The 20,074-nt window shown below is 39.5% G+C and overlaps 2 protein-coding genes and 1 long non-coding RNA gene across 7 annotated transcripts; 1 reads left to right on the top strand and 2 right to left on the bottom strand.

The window, feature by feature from the left end:
* Nucleotides 1–1,951: 1,951 nt before the first annotated feature.
* LOC104594701 (WUSCHEL-related homeobox 3) lies at nucleotides 1,952–3,373 on the bottom strand. Its single transcript, XM_010255120.3, has 2 exons — nucleotides 2,798–3,373; nucleotides 1,952–2,584 (listed from the first exon to the last, which is right to left on the bottom strand). Exons 1-2 carry the CDS (start codon nucleotides 3,356–3,358, stop codon nucleotides 2,363–2,365), a joined length of 783 nt encoding a protein of 260 aa, XP_010253422.2. The 5' UTR covers nucleotides 3,359–3,373; the 3' UTR covers nucleotides 1,952–2,362.
* Nucleotides 3,374–10,593: 7,220 nt separating this feature from the next.
* On the top strand, nucleotides 10,594–12,986 carry LOC104594700 (uncharacterized). The gene is made up of 2 exons (XR_016081990.1): nucleotides 10,594–11,240; nucleotides 12,189–12,986. It is a non-coding gene; the product is annotated as an uncharacterized LOC104594700 (long non-coding RNA).
* LOC104594985 (putative respiratory burst oxidase homolog protein H) lies at nucleotides 12,804–17,842 on the bottom strand. Of its 5 annotated transcripts, none has more exons than XM_088897026.1 (14): nucleotides 17,338–17,842; nucleotides 17,060–17,222; nucleotides 16,595–16,643; nucleotides 16,395–16,508; nucleotides 15,483–16,289; nucleotides 15,283–15,378; nucleotides 14,919–15,034; nucleotides 14,712–14,814; nucleotides 14,286–14,377; nucleotides 14,054–14,213; nucleotides 13,840–13,977; nucleotides 13,610–13,738; nucleotides 13,450–13,528; nucleotides 12,804–13,274 (listed from the first exon to the last, which is right to left on the bottom strand). In XM_088897026.1, the coding sequence occupies exons 1-14, from the start codon at nucleotides 17,696–17,698 to the stop codon at nucleotides 13,246–13,248; spliced, it is 2,436 nt and encodes an 811-aa protein (XP_088753152.1). In that variant the 5' UTR covers nucleotides 17,699–17,842; the 3' UTR covers nucleotides 12,804–13,245. The 5 variants fall into 5 exon arrangements, 4 of the variants coding, with proteins under 4 accessions (XP_088753152.1, XP_010253837.1, XP_088753153.1 ...); XM_010255535.2 differs by having other exon boundaries at nucleotides 12,804–13,142; XR_016081989.1 differs by lacking the exon at nucleotides 12,804–13,274 and having other exon boundaries at nucleotides 13,514–13,528; nucleotides 13,840–13,952.
* Between the last annotated feature and the right edge of the window lie 2,232 nt (nucleotides 17,843–20,074).

Genomic DNA, 20,074 nt, shown 5'->3' with positions numbered 1-20,074 from the left:
AATTTTTGAATTTTGATTGATTGATTATCAGTTTTTCTTATTATGTATGATACTTTTTTTCGGTATCCTAATTGGTTCATATTTTTTTGGGAAAATGACCAATCAAGCTAGATCAGAATTTTATAGTCCCAAAGTACAAGAAAAATGCATCTAATCGTGAATTAATGTCATATTTACGGATAAGATGTGGTTTATAAGGAGAGAGGGTAATAGGGGGCTGGAACTCAGAATTCTGCATATGTATCCGTATTTGTCCATATTTTTTTTAGGTCGTCACTCATCAGATTGAGGCCAACCCGGTGGACTTGGGTTGGCCTTCTAGCGTCGTGGGCCGTGTCTCAGACTCTCAGCTATGGGTGTTAATGGGCCTATTTTGGATTGGGCTGGATTGAATTAATATTTGGTTTGTTGATATTTAATGAATAAGTTTGGGTTGGAATCAATCTAAATTAAAATCAATTTTTAAAGTATTGAACGATTCGGACAGATCAAAATGATCTAAATATTCATTGGATTGGATTAGACCTGATAATCTGTAATGAATTCATATTGGATCAGATGGGATTGGACCAGACCAAATACGGTCGAATTAACACCCCTAAGTCAGCTAGCTTCACTGCTGCGATGCGACATTGTATATATAGAGAGAGAGAGGAAAAAAAACAGAAGTGTTGTACAATCTGCATCACTGTATAGTCTGTATTCCGCCTCACCAGCCATGAGCCACCGGCCTCCTCTCCGCCGCCGCATCCCACCCTTTTTTTAATTTCATCCTCGTTCGTTGCACCAACCTACTTCTATACTGATTTTTTTCCTTTCTCCATGGTAGAGAGGCGTAATGTCCAAGAACTTGATTTAGACGATATGAGCATATTCTCTGAAACTCTCAATATTTTTTTCTTCTGAAACCAATCTCTGTATGGGGTCTCTCTGAAGTTGCAAAGGGATCGAAAACATGGAGTGATGAAAAGCTAGTTACAGAAGGAGAGAATAGGTTGAAGGCAGAAAGCAGACGAAGATAAGAACTATCATATATACGAGAGAGAGAGAGAGAGAGAGAGAGAGAGGGTGGGGAAAGGAGTTAAAAAAGAACGAGAGAGTATTGTGATAATGTGATTCAGAGGGTTTTTTTTGTTTAACTGGTAAAGTGTGATTCGGAGATCGATTTCATCCAACTTCAACATCTCCGACTATCATCACTTTATTTACCGGCCGGCGGCCGGCTCGAGTTGCAGTTACAGAAAATAAAATGGAAGGAGAAGATAAAGCATACGTGAGTGGAATTGATTGGAGTGTAATATCTTGTATAATACGACGGCGGGAAGATAAAGCATTTTGGATTTAAAACAAACAAACAAACGGCTAGTGTTGGTATTTTTCGGTCGCGGCGAGCTCATTCTAGGCATTGAACATCACTCATCAGGTGCCAAAAGCCAGAATTCCCAAAAGCCCAAAACCATTTCAATCACATAACTGTTCCCCTCAATCTCAAATCTATCGACCACCTTTAGCTAGGACCCTTTCCCACATTGTTACAGCGGATCCGAAGGAACGCGAGATCGATATTGGACGGTTCAAGATGCCCACATGCCCTTATGTCTGGTCACGATCATCTTAGGTGGGTCCCCTCCTCCCTTTCCTCTCTCTCTGGTTAGAATTTAGAAATAGATTTTCAGCTACGACAAAAGCGGCAGCATCCCAAGGGCATCAGACACGTCAGTCATTGACTCGGTCCCAAATCTACACCCGGCTTAGATCCATGCAAGGCCGAAAGCCTATTGTTTGCTTCTATCAAGCAAAGCAGGGAAGTTCAGAGTGTAGACTGGTGAGAAAGAGGATAGTCTGCTTCTGGCTTCTGCTAGAGATAGAGAGAAGACCCCCCCCCCCCCACCCTCTCACCCCCTGTAAGCGAGAGCTCCCAAACCCAACAAAAGCTGATTTGATTTCTACAAGTCTAGCAACCAAGCAAGTACTGATGTTGCACTTGGCAGCTTTAACAAACACATAAGAGACAAGAGAAAAATCAAAACCAAACAAAATCCAAACTTGAGCTCATAACAGATTCTAATTTCAAACTAGAAAAAGAAAATATATAAATGTTAAAAAGAAAACAGTGCTCAATGTCGTAATGCTGCTGTAGTCATACAAGCACTAGTTAGACTCCAGACATGATAGTTCGACACAGATAACAGAAATCGAGACGAAACGAAACACAAGATGGATAGATAGATAGATATCTAGATAATAGATAGAAGATAGAAGGATAGTTATAGACAGATAGATAGAGAGCAACACCCACACCCACACACAGATGAGAGATGAGCCCCCCAGCCATGCACTTGTAGTAGTTTGTTTGTAGTTGTTAGTCGGAGGACGTGGAGCAGGAAAGGTGGTCGGACGTGGTGCACTCGTCTTTCAGGCTGCTGCTGGTTGTAATAGGGAAGAGTTGTAGAGTTTTCAGAGGCCTGTTGCAACAAGGAGTAGCCGGACCCACGTCCATCATCATCATCATCCAATCACGACCGTACATCCTCGTCGACCTCTCTATATCGTCGTTTGATGACGACTCCTTTAGTCCTCCAATCTACCCACATCAAAACGTTGCATACAATGAGAACTGTTACCTTCTTGTAAAAATATTATTAGTCAAACACTAAGAACGTGAAGCTTTCGACCATAGATGAAGAAAAAGAAGAAGGAAAACGATGGAGCAGCACCTACAAAATAAAAGACAAAAGGAAAAGGAAGGAAGAACTAATTAACCAAAAAAACTATGAAGAGGTTATGAAGTGGATACCTGGGGAACAATCTGGGTTGAGTTATAAAGTGGGATTTGTTGAAGAGCAGCTGCAGCAGCATCAGAGGGATCGATCTGATGAAGAAAATGGTGGTGGGGATATTGCTGCTGCTGTTGCTGCTGCTGTTGTCTACTAAGTTTTCTTCGAAGTTTCTGTCGTTCTCTTGCTTTGTGGTTTTGAAACCAGTAGAACACATTCTTTCCTTCAATCTTGCCGTAGAAGGAAAGATGGGCTGTTATCTGTTGTATCTGGGTTGCATTTGGAGTCCTAATCCCTCCTCTGTACATCTCCTCCAATATCATAAGCTGTTCCGGAGTCGGACACCATCTGGTTGAAGCTGCCGGTGACATTTCTTCTAACGGTCTTACACCCCCCCTTCTCTTTGGAGTTTGATGAGATATAAATAGGTGGATAGAATGATAGAAACAGTACATATCAGAGAGAGAGAGAGAGAGAGAGGAGAGAGGAGAGAGAAGAAGCCAGGAAAGGAGAGACAAAAGGGATGGAGAGGAAGACCAGCAAAAGAAGGGTAGGCAAAAAAGTACCACTGCCTTTGTCATGCTGATGTTTCCCTATTGTGGCATTCAATGTGGGTTTCAGTCCATCCTTTTCTCCTCTATTTCTTCCCTCTCTCTCTCTCCTCTCTCCTCTCTCCCTTCGTCTTGGATGAGTGAGCAAGGATGAAGTTGGTGGATGATTGAATGATTCCGTCATCATAACCATATTATTTACTTTTGAACAGACTCACAAAATGTTTATACATGGAGCGTGTTACAAACAGCAGCTCTCTCTATTCTCTCCCATTCCAACCTCGTCGCTTCACCCAACTGGCTACTATGTAAATGCAACGACACATCTCTCTCTCTCTCTCTCTCTGCTGCACATCACAGCTGCAGGGGTCAAACACTGGATCGTTGTACACTCATACCATAACTTGAACCCAATGCTCACTGTACATAACGTAACATGTGGACAACCGGCCCATACAATAAATGCATGCAAACCCATAATATACTGTGGTGCAGTTCTATTCTTTTTCGGGAGACGAGACTGCGAGGCTTTGAATGAGAAGTAAGAACTCTTCTGTCATTCTATGACTATTTAACACTTTTAAGAATGAAATGAATTGAACCCCCCCCTCTCTGCCTTCCTTCTCCCACTCCTTTCCAGCAGTTTCTTGTTTCTACGTTAGCTAGTAGGCAGCCATATAGCTTCGCTACAGTCGGCTGCAACCTGTCTCGCCATCTGAACCCTCTAGCCACATTGCAGCATCATTGGGGACAAAATGGAGCTAGCTCTAGCCATATATGAGTAATTTCATTTGTTTCGATCCATCGATTTATTAATGGATATATATTGTCTCTATTGTGAGGACGACACTGGTCGCACAGAGTCACAGACCGACCAACAATTTGGAATTAATCTACTCTTTAAAATTCTCTACCAAGTGTTGGAGGGTAGTGCTATAAATTTGCTTCTGGTCAGGGGGGCTGCAGTTAAAATCAAGAGACGGGTGCGAGGGGGTCAGGCCTGGCCTGAGTAGAAAGTCTGCAGAAAAAAAAAAAAAAAAAACTCCCCCATCAATTCAATCTAATACAATAGAGGAATCAAAAACCTGCTAAGGCAGCCGTCTAGTCACACCTCAACACCAAAAGAAGAAAATTTTCAGATATATGTATACAAAGACAGGGACGTGATCGTCAAATCGATGTGAAATTATTTCAAATTAGTAGCTCTACAGAGTAAAACATGTAACCATTTGTTGCATATTTTTCAGCTTGTCTTAATACAGAAATAGAAATCAAAAGAGCAAAAAAAATTTGAGGTAAATTCAATTCAACTTCGTTTTTCGACTACAGATTTGACAAAAAGAGATGATGCCCTCAATTGTCAAATAAAAAGCATTTCGAGATATGTACGGAGAAATCCGGGTGATGAGACCCGTCTGGGCTCTCTTCACAATCTCACATCCACTTGCACGCCATCTCATCCATGGAGACTCTATGAAATGGACCGGGAGTCTGTAACTGGTCCTCTCGTGCAAAAATGAAAAATCATCGGCCACTGCAGTGCAGATAGGAACCTTTTGGCTACGCCACGGGGGTATCGGGTGCCCTGGAAACAACAACCAGAGAGACTGTAGGCCATGAACGATTTGAAGAATCCTAACCAGATATGTGTTCGAACAACTAGTCTTGGTAGGCTCAAGTACTCCTACCTACAATGAAGCTAATTTTTTATTTCGATATTTGTCACTGATCCCCAGAGCTGGAGACATGGGAATCTTTGGCTGCTTATGCCTTATGGTATGGTTGCTGACAAATTTAGATCACCAAGAAATGGATTAAGAAGTAAGAACAGATTGCTTACTGCTTAGTACTAGTTATGACAATGGGCTAGTTGTAATGGTTTACATATCGTCCATGGAAAATTCTCCAACGAAGATAATTTAGGTGAATTGGGTATGCTTCAAAGACATGGTTCATGCTGGGTCAAAGTTCACTGCCTTCTGTAGCTATCTCTCTCTCTCTCTGTCTCTGCTTTTATTGAGTGCAGGTTTTGGGACAATTCTCTTCTCTAATCTTTACACAGACGCAAAATCCTGAAGAGCTCCTCTATTTGGCGTTGTGTCCGATAATATGCCCAGAAGATCATCCGCCATTGGCCGTGGCACCTTTTCTTTGATCAGTTTTTACAACTTTATAGATTTGTCCGTAGTGCTAGCTAGACTGTATGTAGGTAGAGATAAGGTGGAACGAAATGCATGCAATTGGTTTCATAATCGGCGCTAGCTGCAACCATGTATAAACTATATATATGGTCATGGCTTCTATCTATTCAGACTATTCTATTTGACTGTCAGACTCAAAGAAAGCCCTCTTTGGCTCGACTGAGTCTCTCCTGCAACCACCCCGTACCCTTTCAGAGGAGCTCTTGGTCTTGGTCTTGGTCTTGGCTTTGGCTTTCTTTGTTTGAAAATTATTCATCTTCTTGGTTTTGCTTTGGCTTTGATCGAGTGAAAGCCAGAGGTCTTCTCGGTTATTTGTTCTCTATCCTCCTCTTCTTCTTTTTTTCTAATTTTTTTTATTTATATTAATGCGTCTTTCCCAATAACATTCTCTTTGCACAATTTTTTGTGAGAAAATAGAGGAGAAGATACCAGACGAATACGTTACGTCGCCACTTAAATGCAGCAACAGAGACACCACAGTGCCTCGTAACTTAAACACCTACGATTTCTAGGGAGTCGTGTCGTCCTTTCTTTATTTCCCACCGTTGGATGAATTCCCAATTCCATCATCATACCTTCGGTAATCCGACGGTGGTGGATCAAAGCCAAGCCAAGCCAAGCCAGACTCTGCCTAGTCAAAGTTTTGTATCAAAAGGAAAAGGTCCACGAAAAAGGCAGCAAATGCTGACAAAAGTCAGAGAGTTTGTCAAGTCAACGCAAAGCCATTGAGAAACGTCCTTGGCTGCACACGATAGGAATCAAAGCTAGGTTAGCCTAGGCAACCAATGCGATCGAACGAACCGATCTGATTCTGACCCCGTAATTGTGGGTCCTCACTCACACAAGGGCTACAGCTAAGCACCCGAACCTGTTGCGATGCCCATTTAAAAAACCTAACTAACTAATTAAGTGATGGCATAGATAGATCAAATCAAATAATTGTGACCATTCAATTTGATTAATTCTGAGCGCTCTGATCAAATAATTTGGATTTCAAGAAGAGAGATTGCTTTAAGAAGGATCAGATGAAGAGGGCTGTGTACTTGAGAGTTGAGAGATACTGTACTGGGGCCAAGAGTGATCTCACACACTCGCACTAAATATAAGATGCCAGCCTTTTAGGGGACAACGAATGTTTCTAATTACCTCACTGGCCTCCATCAACGGTCCAGGTGGTGCCACGTAAGCTGCTACTGTGTTAAATAGTTAGTTAGTACAATGAAATGAATGACCTACTGCTACTACTCCAAATCCAAAGCCCAAACACACTGGGACTGGGCGCCTTTAAATTCCCACTCTTAGTCTTAGTACCTGTAGTGGTCTGAGATTGCAGAGTCTATAATAAGCGAGGAGACCTCAGACCTCCTTCTATTTTATTATGAGTTTTAAAAAGAAGGGAGAGGGGGAGGGGTAATTTGAATGGGGAATTGTTTCTCGAGATTGACAAAAATAAAAAAGAGACCACATTCTCTTCTGGAGTTATTGTTTTGCTTCCCCATGTTCCTTAACTGCCTCACCATTCACTCTCTGTCGTCGTCTGTATCTTTCACGGCCCACGAGTCTCGACAAACCATTCTCTTCTTCTTCTTCTTTCTTTTTTTCCCTCATCTTCTTCTGCTTCCATTCCTGGATGAGTTCGTCGCGTCCATTCGCAACATCTGTCAATTACTCGATGTGACTTCTCAGAACTCAGAAGCCTACCTGGACCTGGACGCTTTACCTGCAGCCTGTGGCCTCTTCTATTGCTATTTGCTAATGGGTGGGGGTGGCACCAAGTGGGCTGACCCAGATTAATTTATAAATTTCAGGGGCCCAAATCTGAATTCAAACTGGGTAATGGGTATTGATTATTGAATGCATGCAATATTGCCTTCCATCATCAATTCATTCATGAGATAATGTTGGCGTTCTTTGCTCCTCCAGCGGCCCAGGTGAGGCCCATGAAATGTTAATCAGGTTCGGATTGGGTTCAATCAATGTGGCTCGAGCCATATATGTTCAGCCTTAGCCCACTATAGAGTCCAAATCACTGCCTATACGTGTCTTAACCTTGTCTCTTCCATTAACAAATTAACCCTCCCTTTGTTATTTGGTGAACCCCCCGAGTATAAATGGTTAGGTAAAACTATGGGGTGGTGTAATAAGTATTTGACCCAACCCTGGAGGTATAAGTGATTTACCCTTCATGGAAATGGACAGATGGTAAGTACAACCAACTCCTCAGCATTTGGATGAACTCCAGCAGAGCTCCAATAAATGAATCGTTGCAATACTTCTTGATAGTTTCCTTTGCAAGAGTAAGCTACAAGGTTGCACTTTCTAGGGATATGGGAAGGGAAGCATATTAATCTAAAGGCCAAAGTTTTTGGTAAAAGTTGATTTTAGAAGGATAACAACGAAAGGTCGAATCACTTATGAGTCTGAAGAACCGAAGTACAAGCTTATATAATAAGGTTTATGTGAGCTGAAAGGCAACAGTAGTTCAACGGGCTGTGGAATTAATGATAATGTTCCACATCAATAATAAATTCATGGGCCCCACGGTAAAGATGGGGTCCCATGAAATCATAATTTTAAAAAATGATCGGGAAATGAAATCGTTTTGGTCACCAGTTTTTGGGTTAATGGTTTGATCATTTGCTTCAAATGGATGGTTTGTTTTGACAAAAAAATTAAAAAAATAATAATAAAAAATGACCAAAACTATTGAATGGGTCAACGGGTCAATGGTTTGACCACTCGGGTCAATGAGTCATTGATTGATTCAACGGTTTTTTATTAGGGACCGGGTTTGGAATAAAACGGAACCGGTTGCCTAGATAGTTCCCAGGCCAAATGGCTTGACCATCCGGGTCAACGGCGATTCGAAAATCATGCATGAAACATTATCATTGGTTTCACAACCCATTGAACAGTCATCGAGCTAATCCTTGCTCAACTGAGGCAAAGGAGCCCATGCAAAATTCCACTATTAAACCTAGTGTCAATGTTTTCAAACCATCGTTGACCTGAACGATCAGACTATTCAGACTGAATACCATTCAGGCAACTGGTTTTGTTTTACCCCAAAGTCCCAAACCCAACCCCCAACCAAAGACCGTTGAATTGGTCAATGGCCCATTGACCTGGCAAAAAGTTGACCCAAACCACGAACCCGACCCAACCCAACCCGAAAAAAGCTGGGTTGGGTTGGGTTGGGTCATGGGTCAACCTGCTGACCCGATTGTCGTCTAGTTGGGATTATTTATGCATTGTTAGAAGTTTCCATTCTTTAATTTTTTCTATTTAGTCTTTACTTTTTACTGTTTACTCTTTAAATTGTTAAATATTCAAGTTTTTTATTTTATATTTAAAATTTTAAGGATAATTCTTTTAATTTTGACATTTTCCATGTAATTTTTCTTTATTTTTTTATTTTAATTATTTTTTTGGATGACCCGAATTGACTCATGGGTCAACCCTAACCCGAACATTTAAGGTTAGGGTATAGCATTTGACAACCCAACCCGAAATCCAACCCGACTCAAAATCAACCCGAAGTATCTTGACCCAACCCAAATCCAATCCACCCAACCCAATTGCCAGGTCTACCTTTGATCCTTTTTACGAGCAAATTAGACATTGGGTTATAAAATGTTAAATCTTCCGACCCCAAAATCCAAAGTATTTGATTCAGATTTAATCTGACTCCCACTATCTAAAATTAAAAAATGTTTACTTTAACTTATAAGTCTGTTGTGGATTTATATGAACATATAATATTCAATTTATTACTTATAAGCTTCATATAATTATGGGTATATACATAATTATTTTACAAATGTATAAAATAATAATATCAAGTCAAAACTCGGATTTCAATCGAAGTGGATGGGTCAAATTTGCATCAGATCCGATTATTAATGTAATGCTAGCTTCTAATATTGGATTGGATATCAGACTTTCTGAATTTGTTTACAGCCTTAAATGTGTGAACACATAAGTTTTGCTAGATTTTGAATTCAGTCTTAGTTATGTTTTTATTATTGTAGTTGTTTTGATAATGAGAAATCACTCAAAAATCAAGGATACATTAGGAATCACCTTTTACTGATAAAGAATTGCTGAGCAGAAGTGGGGAGGGGTGATAACAAAAGACAAAAGATTTACTGCTTCTAGATTTACGAGCTAAGTTATAAAGAGCAACAAAAAGAAATAACAAGTCTTTGATGTGGTCAACAAGAGCTTCTTCATTCCATCCGGTGTTTTCCATGGTTCCTTTAAGCTTGAAAGGGCCTCCTAGTTATGTTTTGTTATTGGGTCCATTCTTTCGGTTCAGATCAGGTAGGTAACAATATTGTAAGTATTATTGAGCAATTGAAATTTTTTTTTACACTATCTCTTAAAATACCCTTATCCTGCCTTTGAAAAAGATTAAAACCAACTTTTAACAATTGTCAAAATGTTTTTCAAGTGTTCATTTAACATGCTTATTTATATTGTGACTACTAAATCCGATCCCCCATTCTTTATGGTTTTACAATAAAGTGGGGTATTAACATTAGAATATTTGCATGTGTACTAACTCTTATGCATAGATTCCACTTAAAAACAACTAAAGTGCCCGGTTTGTATTAGACCTGTTCATGCGCCAGCTTGGGCCAGGTTCAGGCCGGACCTGAGCCTGGCCCTACTATTGGTCTTAGATCTTCAGCCAAGCCTGGCCCTTGTATAAGCTTCAAAACCCCAAAATATTAAAGGATATCATTATTACTTAAAAAAAAAAGAGGAACAGAGAAAAAATTATATTATATATTCTTCAACATATAAGATATGCTCTTAATTGTATAAAATATTATCATGTCTGATTTGGGCTTGGGCCGGAATTTTTTGAGAAAGACTGAGCCCAAACCGAAAAAAATTAGGCTTAGTATTTTGGGCCTAAGCCTAAACCCACAAATCTAAAATCTTGTCCAATCCCGACCATAAAAAGACGGGATGGGGCTGGCCCTTTGGGATACCTGGCCATGAACAAATATACTCTGTACAACATTTCGGTGGGTCTAATCTGAGCCTAACTTAGCCCATTCCAAGTTTTTGCATGGATTGACTTGAGTTTTCTGGTTACAAATTGGGCTTACGACGGAAAACTCAATCTTTGTTTGGTTTTGGGTTGAGGTTTCAAGTAATTTGAACCCATCTGAATAAATACACATGCATATACATATACATATTTTTAATCATTTCTATTCTTAAATTCGACCAAAAAAACAAAAAATAAATAAATAAAAGATGAATATACAAAATTATATTAAAAAATTCCTCTAAACCTGTCCAAGCCTACAGGCCTAACCCATCCTGAGCCTCAGTTTTATTGGATTAAGGCCGTTTGTATCTTTGTTGATAAACTTATCCTCGGGCTAGGCCTGATCCCGAAGTTTGCAGTTTGCACCTTTGGGGTTGGGCTGGGTTGAACTTCAACTCGACCCAACCTGCCCAAGTTGCACCCCTGGTTGATCCGGAGCTGATGCGTACATGCACGTGAAACTTAAAAGAATTTGGAGTTCAGAGTGCCCATATGCGCACATTAGCAGGGGTGGTGATGGGTTTATTTATGTGTCTGTTCGAGGGTTTTTCGCCTCTGCTACTTGTTCTTACCCTCTACAAATGTCGTTCGAATCAATTGAAGTAGGGCCATCAAAATTGATTTGCCTTTGATTGAATCCTGTAAGGTAAGCAAGCGTTCGAGAAGAAGAAAAGAACCGTTAGTTATTAGTTATTACTTCTTATTTTGTGTCATATTTCTTTTCTGGGAACTTATATTACTTATATCTATGCCGTTAATCAACGCCAAGGGTTCTATATTATTTCGCTTGCTTCAGTGATGAATTTGTCATCTGTATTTTGTCCATTAAAAAAGTCATGGATTGGTGTTTAGGTTTTGGAATTTATGTTGAAACCAACAAAGTATAGTAAAGTTTTATTGATTTTGTTTATCGGCTTTTTTTTTTTCTGCAAGAATTTAGATTTATTTCCTTTTTGTGTGTTGGTGTTCATTGTGACCATAAACATCTCTGTGTGGCATCCATTATTTACTTGCTGGTTTATTGCTTTTGCTGATCATCCAGAAACACCATGTTTTTACCCTCAACCTATAATCACCAATTGAAGGCAAAGCATTATTCACCATTCAACATACTAACCACTAAATTCACCATTGTAAGAATTTAGAGATTTGCTTTGTTTTGTCTTTGAGCAGTTTGGGATGCGAGATGTAATATTCTTGGTGCCACAGACCTGCATTTATTCACCATTCAACATACTAACCACTAACCTACTTGCCTAACTTCCAGACACATCTCAAGCTTTCCATGGTTTTAAATTATATCAAATTTTCGCATGTCTTGTAAAACTTCAGTATGTTGAATTTTTTTTTTTTTTAAGTTTTTGTCTTTTGTTTTTGACCAGGATTAAAAAACAAAAGCCAGATATTGAAACATTGCTTGTGCTTGCAGAGAAATGGGTTTTTATACATTAACAACTCATTTTATTGCTGGAATGGATTTATACTATAAACATAGGACTTACCAACAATCAGCATTTTCATGTAGAGCATCATATGCATAAAATAATTGATTGTTTCATCACTAAAATATACTGGGTTGTGTATTCTTGTGAAGGAAATGGAGAAGGCAAGCAAAGAGCAGGAGCTAGAAGATTTATCTGCAAGTATTTATGAGATACCCGGAGAACCTGCTGTTGTTATCAATGGGGTGCCAAATGTGACTCAGAGTGAAAACGATGTCCTTAATTTTGATAGTTTACATAATGCAGAACCAAAACGAGACATTGGTTTGGGTGAATGGTTGGAAGGTAGGGAAGTTCGAAAGCTATTTGGTGAGCAGTTTTATTCTGGCTTAGTGACCAAGTTTGACAAGGAAACGGGTTGGTATAGGGTAGTATATGAGGATGGTGACTTTGAAGATCTTGAGTGGCATGAATTAGAGGAAGTTATTCAACCACTTGACATTACAGTCCCATTGAAAACATTGACTTTGAGGATTTCCAAGAAATGTGAAAAATCTATTTATAAGTCTGAGAACAATGCAATTGGATCAAGAAGGCGCAGAGTCAAGAATGTTGGGTGCGAGGGGAAACCAATGCAGGGGCTTCAATGAGCTTCAGTAGCTGATTTCAAAAGTGCGCATATAAAGGAAAACATGCTGCTATGGGCCTACAAATTCAAAGAGTTCATCGGGAAATACATGCAAAATTGCTACATAAAAGTCTGAACGTGAAAGAAGCTCAGAACAGAATGTGCTTTTTTGACTACTTTTCTTTTTTTCTAAGCAATGTATTTTCTGTTCAAGTTTTGCATATGACCTCATTTTTGTATTATGTTTGCTAACAAATCAGTGTGGAATTTGTGTTCTACGGAAGTTCTAATGACAAAAAGATATTTTCCCCTTTTGAATGTATGTACATGTATGTGTGTATCTGTAACCTATTTGACCATGTTCTGTCCTAGAAGTTCTCCTTGTGGAAATGGAAGCGGGTTGTGGACGAATAGCTGAATTCCTGGCAAAGCTTCTTCAGCTGTTTGGTAAGCGTTGAGCTTCCACAGTAGAAAACACCTGCAATGACTCTGCTAAGTAAATGTACAGAAAGCACAGATCGAGTCTCTTGGAAAAGAACGGCCGGTTAGATGTTTCCTTCAATTTCTTTTGTCTGAAACAATCATGTTTTTGTAATCCGATTTGGAGGCTCTATAAAATAAACAATTTTAAGGATTAAGAGGAATATTAGGAAACAATGCAAGGGTGTATCACTCTGTTCTATTTGCTACAGACGTTATGGGGGGACCCCTACGTAAGGTTCCACCATTTCTGTAGCATGTTGAAGAACAATGATGTGCCAAAAGTGCAGCTGGACTAGGTTTACCTATTCGAGATGATTTGTGGGCATTTGCCAAGTAAGTGAACACCTTCCTCCAGTTCGGTCTTGCAAAATGGGTTCGTATCTGTCTCAATACATGTTGAAAGCAAGCTAAGTAGAGAACAATTTATTCTCAAAGTATATCTTCCATAAGAGTAGTATATACCCGACTCTCTGAAACGATATCAACTCCATTCTTTGCATGTTGCAATGACTGCAACATGGCAATGAGTGCAGATCGTGCATCACCTTCTTCATAGACGCTAGTCAGATAGTTGTGCATTTCTATGACGTGCTGAAATGTCCCATTAAGGAATTCTGAATCACTGTATCATATAAGGAAGGAAGGAGAGAAACAGAGACAAGCAACACAATATCATTTATTTTGAGACTTACATCATGATCATGCTCAGTGACATCATCCATAACACCCTTGAACCACTCAAAGGAGCTTTGTTCTCTTGTAACCCAGTAGAAGTATGCCCTTCCTGGACCCTTTTCTTTTCTAGCTGTTCCTTGTGTGTTTGGAGGTACCTGTATTGGTTTAGCATATAGCAAATTTGACTTGTTCATCAATTCAAGCAATTACTGAGTAAGCTTAGTCTCTTACAAGGTTGGTATCATTGGTTTTGATGTGATTCAGGAGATCCTTCAGAATGCTAATAAATGGAGTTGCCCCAATTCCCAAGCCAATTAGCATTAAAATGTCATACTTCTTGTAATTTTGAGCTGGGGCTCCATAAGGTCCATCGATGACAATCTTGGGGAAGCTGCAATGTTTGGAAGTATAATCAGTCGTTGAATTGGACCTTGATGAGCAGCTAGAGATAGATCCTATTTACCCAAGTTCTTGATAATCATAATCTGTCACTGCTTTGGTTTCTCTTCTAGCTAGATGGCCCTTTCTCGGTGGAACAGTTGGAGCTTCACAGACCTGAAAATCATAAAGGAAAATTTCATCACGGTCACTCATCCTTTTGAAGATCTTAGATCCCCATGAAGAGAACTACAAGGATGGTCTTCCATCCTTGGACCTGTACACATCGCCCATGACTAGGGAAGTAGTCCACATAGGTGATCCCTCAAGACAGAATTCACCTGATCAGATGATCATGACCATTCTATTTAGTGTTGTTTGCCATGGGTAAGTAGAAAAGATGTGGCAAGCTACCCATCCTTAAATTCAAGGTTGGGTGGTTACTGTCACGATGGCATATGATTCTTTACATGTATTCTGTAAGTAAACCTGTAGGGGCTCAAGAATTGACCTCTGAAAATCGGTTTCTAAGTGCTGTTGTCCAATCTCCTAGGGTTCTGATGTGAACACTCAAGTAGTCATCTCCTGGTGCAGAAGTAATGGAGAACGGATGCCTGTAAGGATCAAATATGGATCTGAGAGTATAAGTTGAAAATTCATCTGTTTCCATCTGAAATGTTACTATATCATTACAAAAAAAAAATCATTATAAGCATACCATTCAAAGGGTGATATGTCTGGACACTTGACAAATAAATACATTCCACTCTTGTACTTGAACCCTGGTGGTTTGCTCATGTACAGAGCAAGAACGTTCCCTTCATATATTATGACCTGCATAAAGGTGAAGGAACGTAAAAAAAAAAAGAAAAAGAAAAAGAAAAAGAAAACTGTGAATGAGAATAGAGTCAATAGAAGTAACTTGACTGAGCTTTGAACTAGTCAAGCTGATCGAGATTTTGGATTTAGCACAAGTCAACAGAGTTTCTAGCGGACTTAAAATATGGATCAAGTTCCCAGTAAAGTGAACTTTGATGCCACTCATTTCAACTTAAAGGTTATAATAATAGACAATTACAAACCTTAATAATGCTAACATCGTCAGTTCTTTCATGGATCGCTCTGTGCATTCTCTCGCTAGCATAAAAGAGGACTGGAATACTGACATACATCCATGTCTGCAGCAAATACATAAATTGTTTAGCTTGTGCATTACTTTTTAGACTATGGATTGTAACAGTGTTAGCAGGATTTACATGTATAAGGAGATATGAAGCCTTACCGTCTTTTTATACCATTCCTTGGTGAGAAAAATGAAGTAGCCATGAATAAGGAGGAGGATATAGGCAATGGTTAGCAAATGATGTGCATACCAGAAGGCATTAAATCCTGCCAAATGGTGAAAGGGCCAACGTAGTTTGATAACATTCCTCCTAAAAGAGTGTGTTGCCAATGTGAAAGAGAATGCCATTATAATGATCATAATAATGCCAGTGACTCCTACAGTGCTGGCTAACAGGTCACCATATGTTGGTTGCTTGTAACCGAAATTTGATCCAAGAGTCTCCATGAAAATTATTTTTGGGCATGAAGTTAATCTTGGGAAATCACAAGTGATATGCATGAATACATGAATTGAAGTGCCAATTACAATTGTGAGTGCGATCAACTTGTGGAAATTGATGTTGTCATCAAAGGGGATGAAGCTACCAAGAAATGTTGATCTGAGCCTGGTAAGGGTTTTTCTGCATACTGGAAGTAGAATGAGAGCCATATTGAGTTTGAGTCCTTCAGCAGCACCTTTGGCAATACATACACAGTAACCCATGATGACAAACACAGATCGGTGTTGATATTGATAGGCTTTCCAAATGAAAAGTATCAGGTTCGCAATCAACCATAGTGCAATGATCCATATCCTCTTCCAGTTGTCGTGGATGAACTCAGAAGCCTTGGTTAGATACTTGCTCACAGGGGTTCTATATTGTTTTGGGATCATCATTTTGGCGAGTGTATGGGTTTTCTTAACAAAATTTTCACCTTCTTCAGAATTCACCATCCCTTGTAGTAGAGTTTCTAGTTGCCAAATCTATAAAAAATCGGAAAGAAGCAAGGGATAAAATAAGATCTAGTTTTTAACTCTTCTTTATTCTGGTGAAAATAGAAACGAATCAAATCATGCATATCTCCTCACCTCTATGTAACCCAGATGGTCAGGGTCGAGCTCCTCCATGATTAGAGCTGCATAGGTCGAAGCATGTTCTTTCAATTTTGTTAGCTTGTTTTCCGAGGCACTTAACATGATGACCTTCTCAGTTCTCAACACAAGAATGTCAGAAAAGCTAGTTCACAAAAATGGAAGGTGAAGAAGAAGAAGAAGAATCTAGTCCTCACCTCTTTTACCTCGTCCTCTGAAAGCCTCCCGTCACCATTTTTATCACACCTATGTGTTAAGAAAAATGTAAATGAAAGAATTTGTGCAGTCACTAATCAAAGGAATAGAGTGAGGTTGCCATTCACAGGACATGATGCAGAGGAATGTCCTCCTACATTAGCTTAGGGTAGAACATGGAGAACAAAACTTTGTAGACCAATGGTTTGATCAGGTTCTTCCATCTTTGGCATGATAACTCATCATCCTAATTGATTGTAAAAGAAGAGACTCTTTCTAACCTCTATCCATGCATTTTGTCAGTTAAGTTTCAGGCGGAGATTAAAGCTTAATAGCTTCAGTCCCGTACATGACCAACTGCCACAGGCTCAACCCCATTCTAATTTGCAAAATACTATTACTATCTTTAGAAGTGTAATGTATGAGCTATTATACAAAACAGAGGGAACAATTAGAGAATTTCTTACATATCAAAGAATATCTGCAACCGAGAATCAAAGTCCCGACTGATCATGTCCTCCCAAAAGCTCTTCAGCTGTTCCCTGGTTATGCCATTGGTAGTTTCCAAGTTCCTACGCCTAGCTAAGGCATCGAAGAGCTCACCGGCGAATTCCTTGGAATCACCCATGCCTTTGTATGAATAGGCAAAAAATTTGAAAAATGCATGATACTATTTTTAACCAAGTAATTGATTGGCACGGAGGAAAAGAAAAGAGAGGAATTCTAAGAGAATGAAGACTCTCACCTACGCAACGCCCAAAGTTATCTCTAGAGAGATGCCCGTCGACGGCAAGCTGGTCAAACCTCTTTTCAGTGGCCTTCCAGGCATCGCCTTCGTTTTCTGTGGTCGTCCTATCTAGAAACCGCAAGCTCTTAAGCCCCCTGGAGGCAGCTGAGGCTGTCCGAGTTCCATTGGTTTCTTTCGGAATGCTCTTGTTCCCATCGACCTCCGTCTCCGGTGATTCATCTTTGGAGGATTCAGAGCCATCGTGGTCGTGGATGACCACATCTACCATCTGCTCCATTTCTTCAGGAGCCACAATACTGTCGAGCGTCCATTGTGAAGAAGTAGAACCACCGTGACTTTCCTCACCTTTGGTTAACATTACCAGGAGGGTAGCCTTCTATCGTCTTCTCAGGTGAAGATTTGAAGCACGTACGGGTGGGTATAGAGAGAGGAAGGAGAAGAGTTGCAGATGGGATGTCTGGAGAAGCAAAGACAATGGGGGATGGAATGAGACAGAGAGGAAGAGAAGACACTGTGTCAATTTGGGCAAAGGAGGGAAGGGTTCATATTTAATTGCTTTGTTCGGTAAGTTCGTTGTCTAAAAATGGTCCCCACAATTATCAGGTGAGAGACCCTTTCCCGTGTTACCCAATACTTTACGCCCCTATTAGCCATCTAAATGGAATCTCGTCATAAAACTAGATCGTCTGAGTGAATGATCTTTTTAGCAATGATTATGGGCCAGGCTTGGGCCGAGTTTTAATACAAAGTGTAAGAACATTTTGTGTCTGATCCACACCCGAGCCTGATAATATATGTTTGGAGATTTGGACCAATCTTTACCCAATGGTCCAAAGTATTTATTGAATTAGATTGGAACTGGTTCACCTATAATGGATTTATATTGGATTGGATCGGATTGAATCAATATCAGGTGAGTTGAGACCAATCTAAATTAAAACCAATTTGATTAGATTAGACGGTCCAAATATTAAACTGAAATGATCCAAAATGGTCTAAAATAGTGATGAGATTGGATTGGACCTGATCTATCTATAATAAATCCATATTGTATCGAATCGGATTGAAACAAATCTGGTCCAATTGATACTCCTAGCTATGGAAGGTCAAATAGGGATCGGATCCTACTGCCACAAATGATATTCGTTTTGTAGTTTATACATACTCAAATGCAAACTTGAAATGATTAAAGGCAATTCGAACTATATATGTTCATAATTGAATTGAATATTGATCCATCCCTATCCAATAATACACACGCACATACATATCACTATGGCTGTAGTGGTATGATGGTATCATTTTATCCCAATTCAAAATCAAATTTGATCTGGTTAACGTATATATATGTGTTTGTTTTTCTCTTTACTTTATAACAAAGGCTCCTATTTCGATTTATTTAATAAAGCTTGTGGCATCGGGGCTTGATTAGCGTATGAATATAGGGCCCGTTTGGTAAGCTTTTTCGAAATATCTTTTAAAACTTTTTAAAGACCCTTAGACCAGAAAACAGCTTTTTTTTCGGGAAGCTGGGATGGCTTATATCCCAAAAAGCTTGTGCAAACCCGAAACAATTGAAAATCAAGAAGCCCATATTTCCGCACCTAAGATTAGGCTACAATTGACCATGATATTTATCAAACGGTTTTGATATGTAAAGACAATACCCTAAAAGCTCAGTATATCTGTCAGCCATCTGTACTATCAAAAGATCTTTCTAAAAAGATTTGCCAAACGACATCATAATAAATCAAATTTGGGTTTAGAATATATGATTGATTCAGTTGTACCCATTGCAGTGTTTTTAACTTCTTGTAGTGGCTAGCTGAAAAGTTTGAACTGTCACCTGGCCATAATTCCTAGTTTGAGTCTCCTACAATATGAATTTTGGCAAAAATTCGTCAACCTAATTAAAAATTATTCAACTCAAGCAATTGAACCGTTGACCTGTTTGTCTTGATGGCCGCCAAATCACGAATTACACATGAAATGTGTATACAAACTTTTGGAAGCCATAACTTTGTATTTAGATATATTAATAGGGTAATCTTTTTTTGGTAACCTTTTGAGATATATAAATTGGAATGTGCAAACAAATACATATTGCCCTCTTATTTTGGTTAAAACCCTGAGTTTGGCCTTAAATCACAATTTTTGTATTTTTTATAAATAAAACATTTTAAAAATAAATTTAAAAATATAAATTAAACATAAAATAATACTTATATATTACATATAAAAATAAAAACATATTGGATCTCTATACGTCCCTCGTACGAATTCAGATATGCTCTTGCGCCTCACACTGTCTCCCTCACACCGTCACCGTATTGCAGCTGAGCAAGCATTGCAAACATCTTCCCACGAATGATGATAAAATCAATTAAGGAAGAATGCGCTGAGGTTGGTGTGGGTCGCGCTATGTTAGTAGCAAATCCGATCTCCCTTCGTACAGAGTTACACACTGTCTCCCAGCTCCCTCACGCATTTCTCTCTCCTTCTCTCTCTTGTGGGGAAAACAGCTAACTTCCGGGTCCGACAGGCGACAGATAGTATTCGCCTATTCGGTCTCGTCACTCGTGTCCTAGACTAGACGTACGCGATATCGGGTCAGGCCCGACTTTCCAAATTAAGCCCATTCCGAAGAAGATACCAGGCCCAATTCTTGGGCGCGCGCGCTGTATTACTGACACACACACACACTATTTCCGGTGTAAGGAAACATGGTTCCAAT

The sequence above is a fragment of the Nelumbo nucifera genome, chromosome 2 (genome assembly GCF_055504915.1).
Source record: "Nelumbo nucifera cultivar China Antique chromosome 2, China Antique-T2T, whole genome shotgun sequence".
NCBI classification, from domain to species: Eukaryota; Viridiplantae; Streptophyta; class Magnoliopsida; order Proteales; family Nelumbonaceae; genus Nelumbo; species Nelumbo nucifera.
The sequence above is the reverse complement of the archived record's forward strand: the minus strand, read 5'-3'. Positions and strand labels throughout refer to the sequence as shown.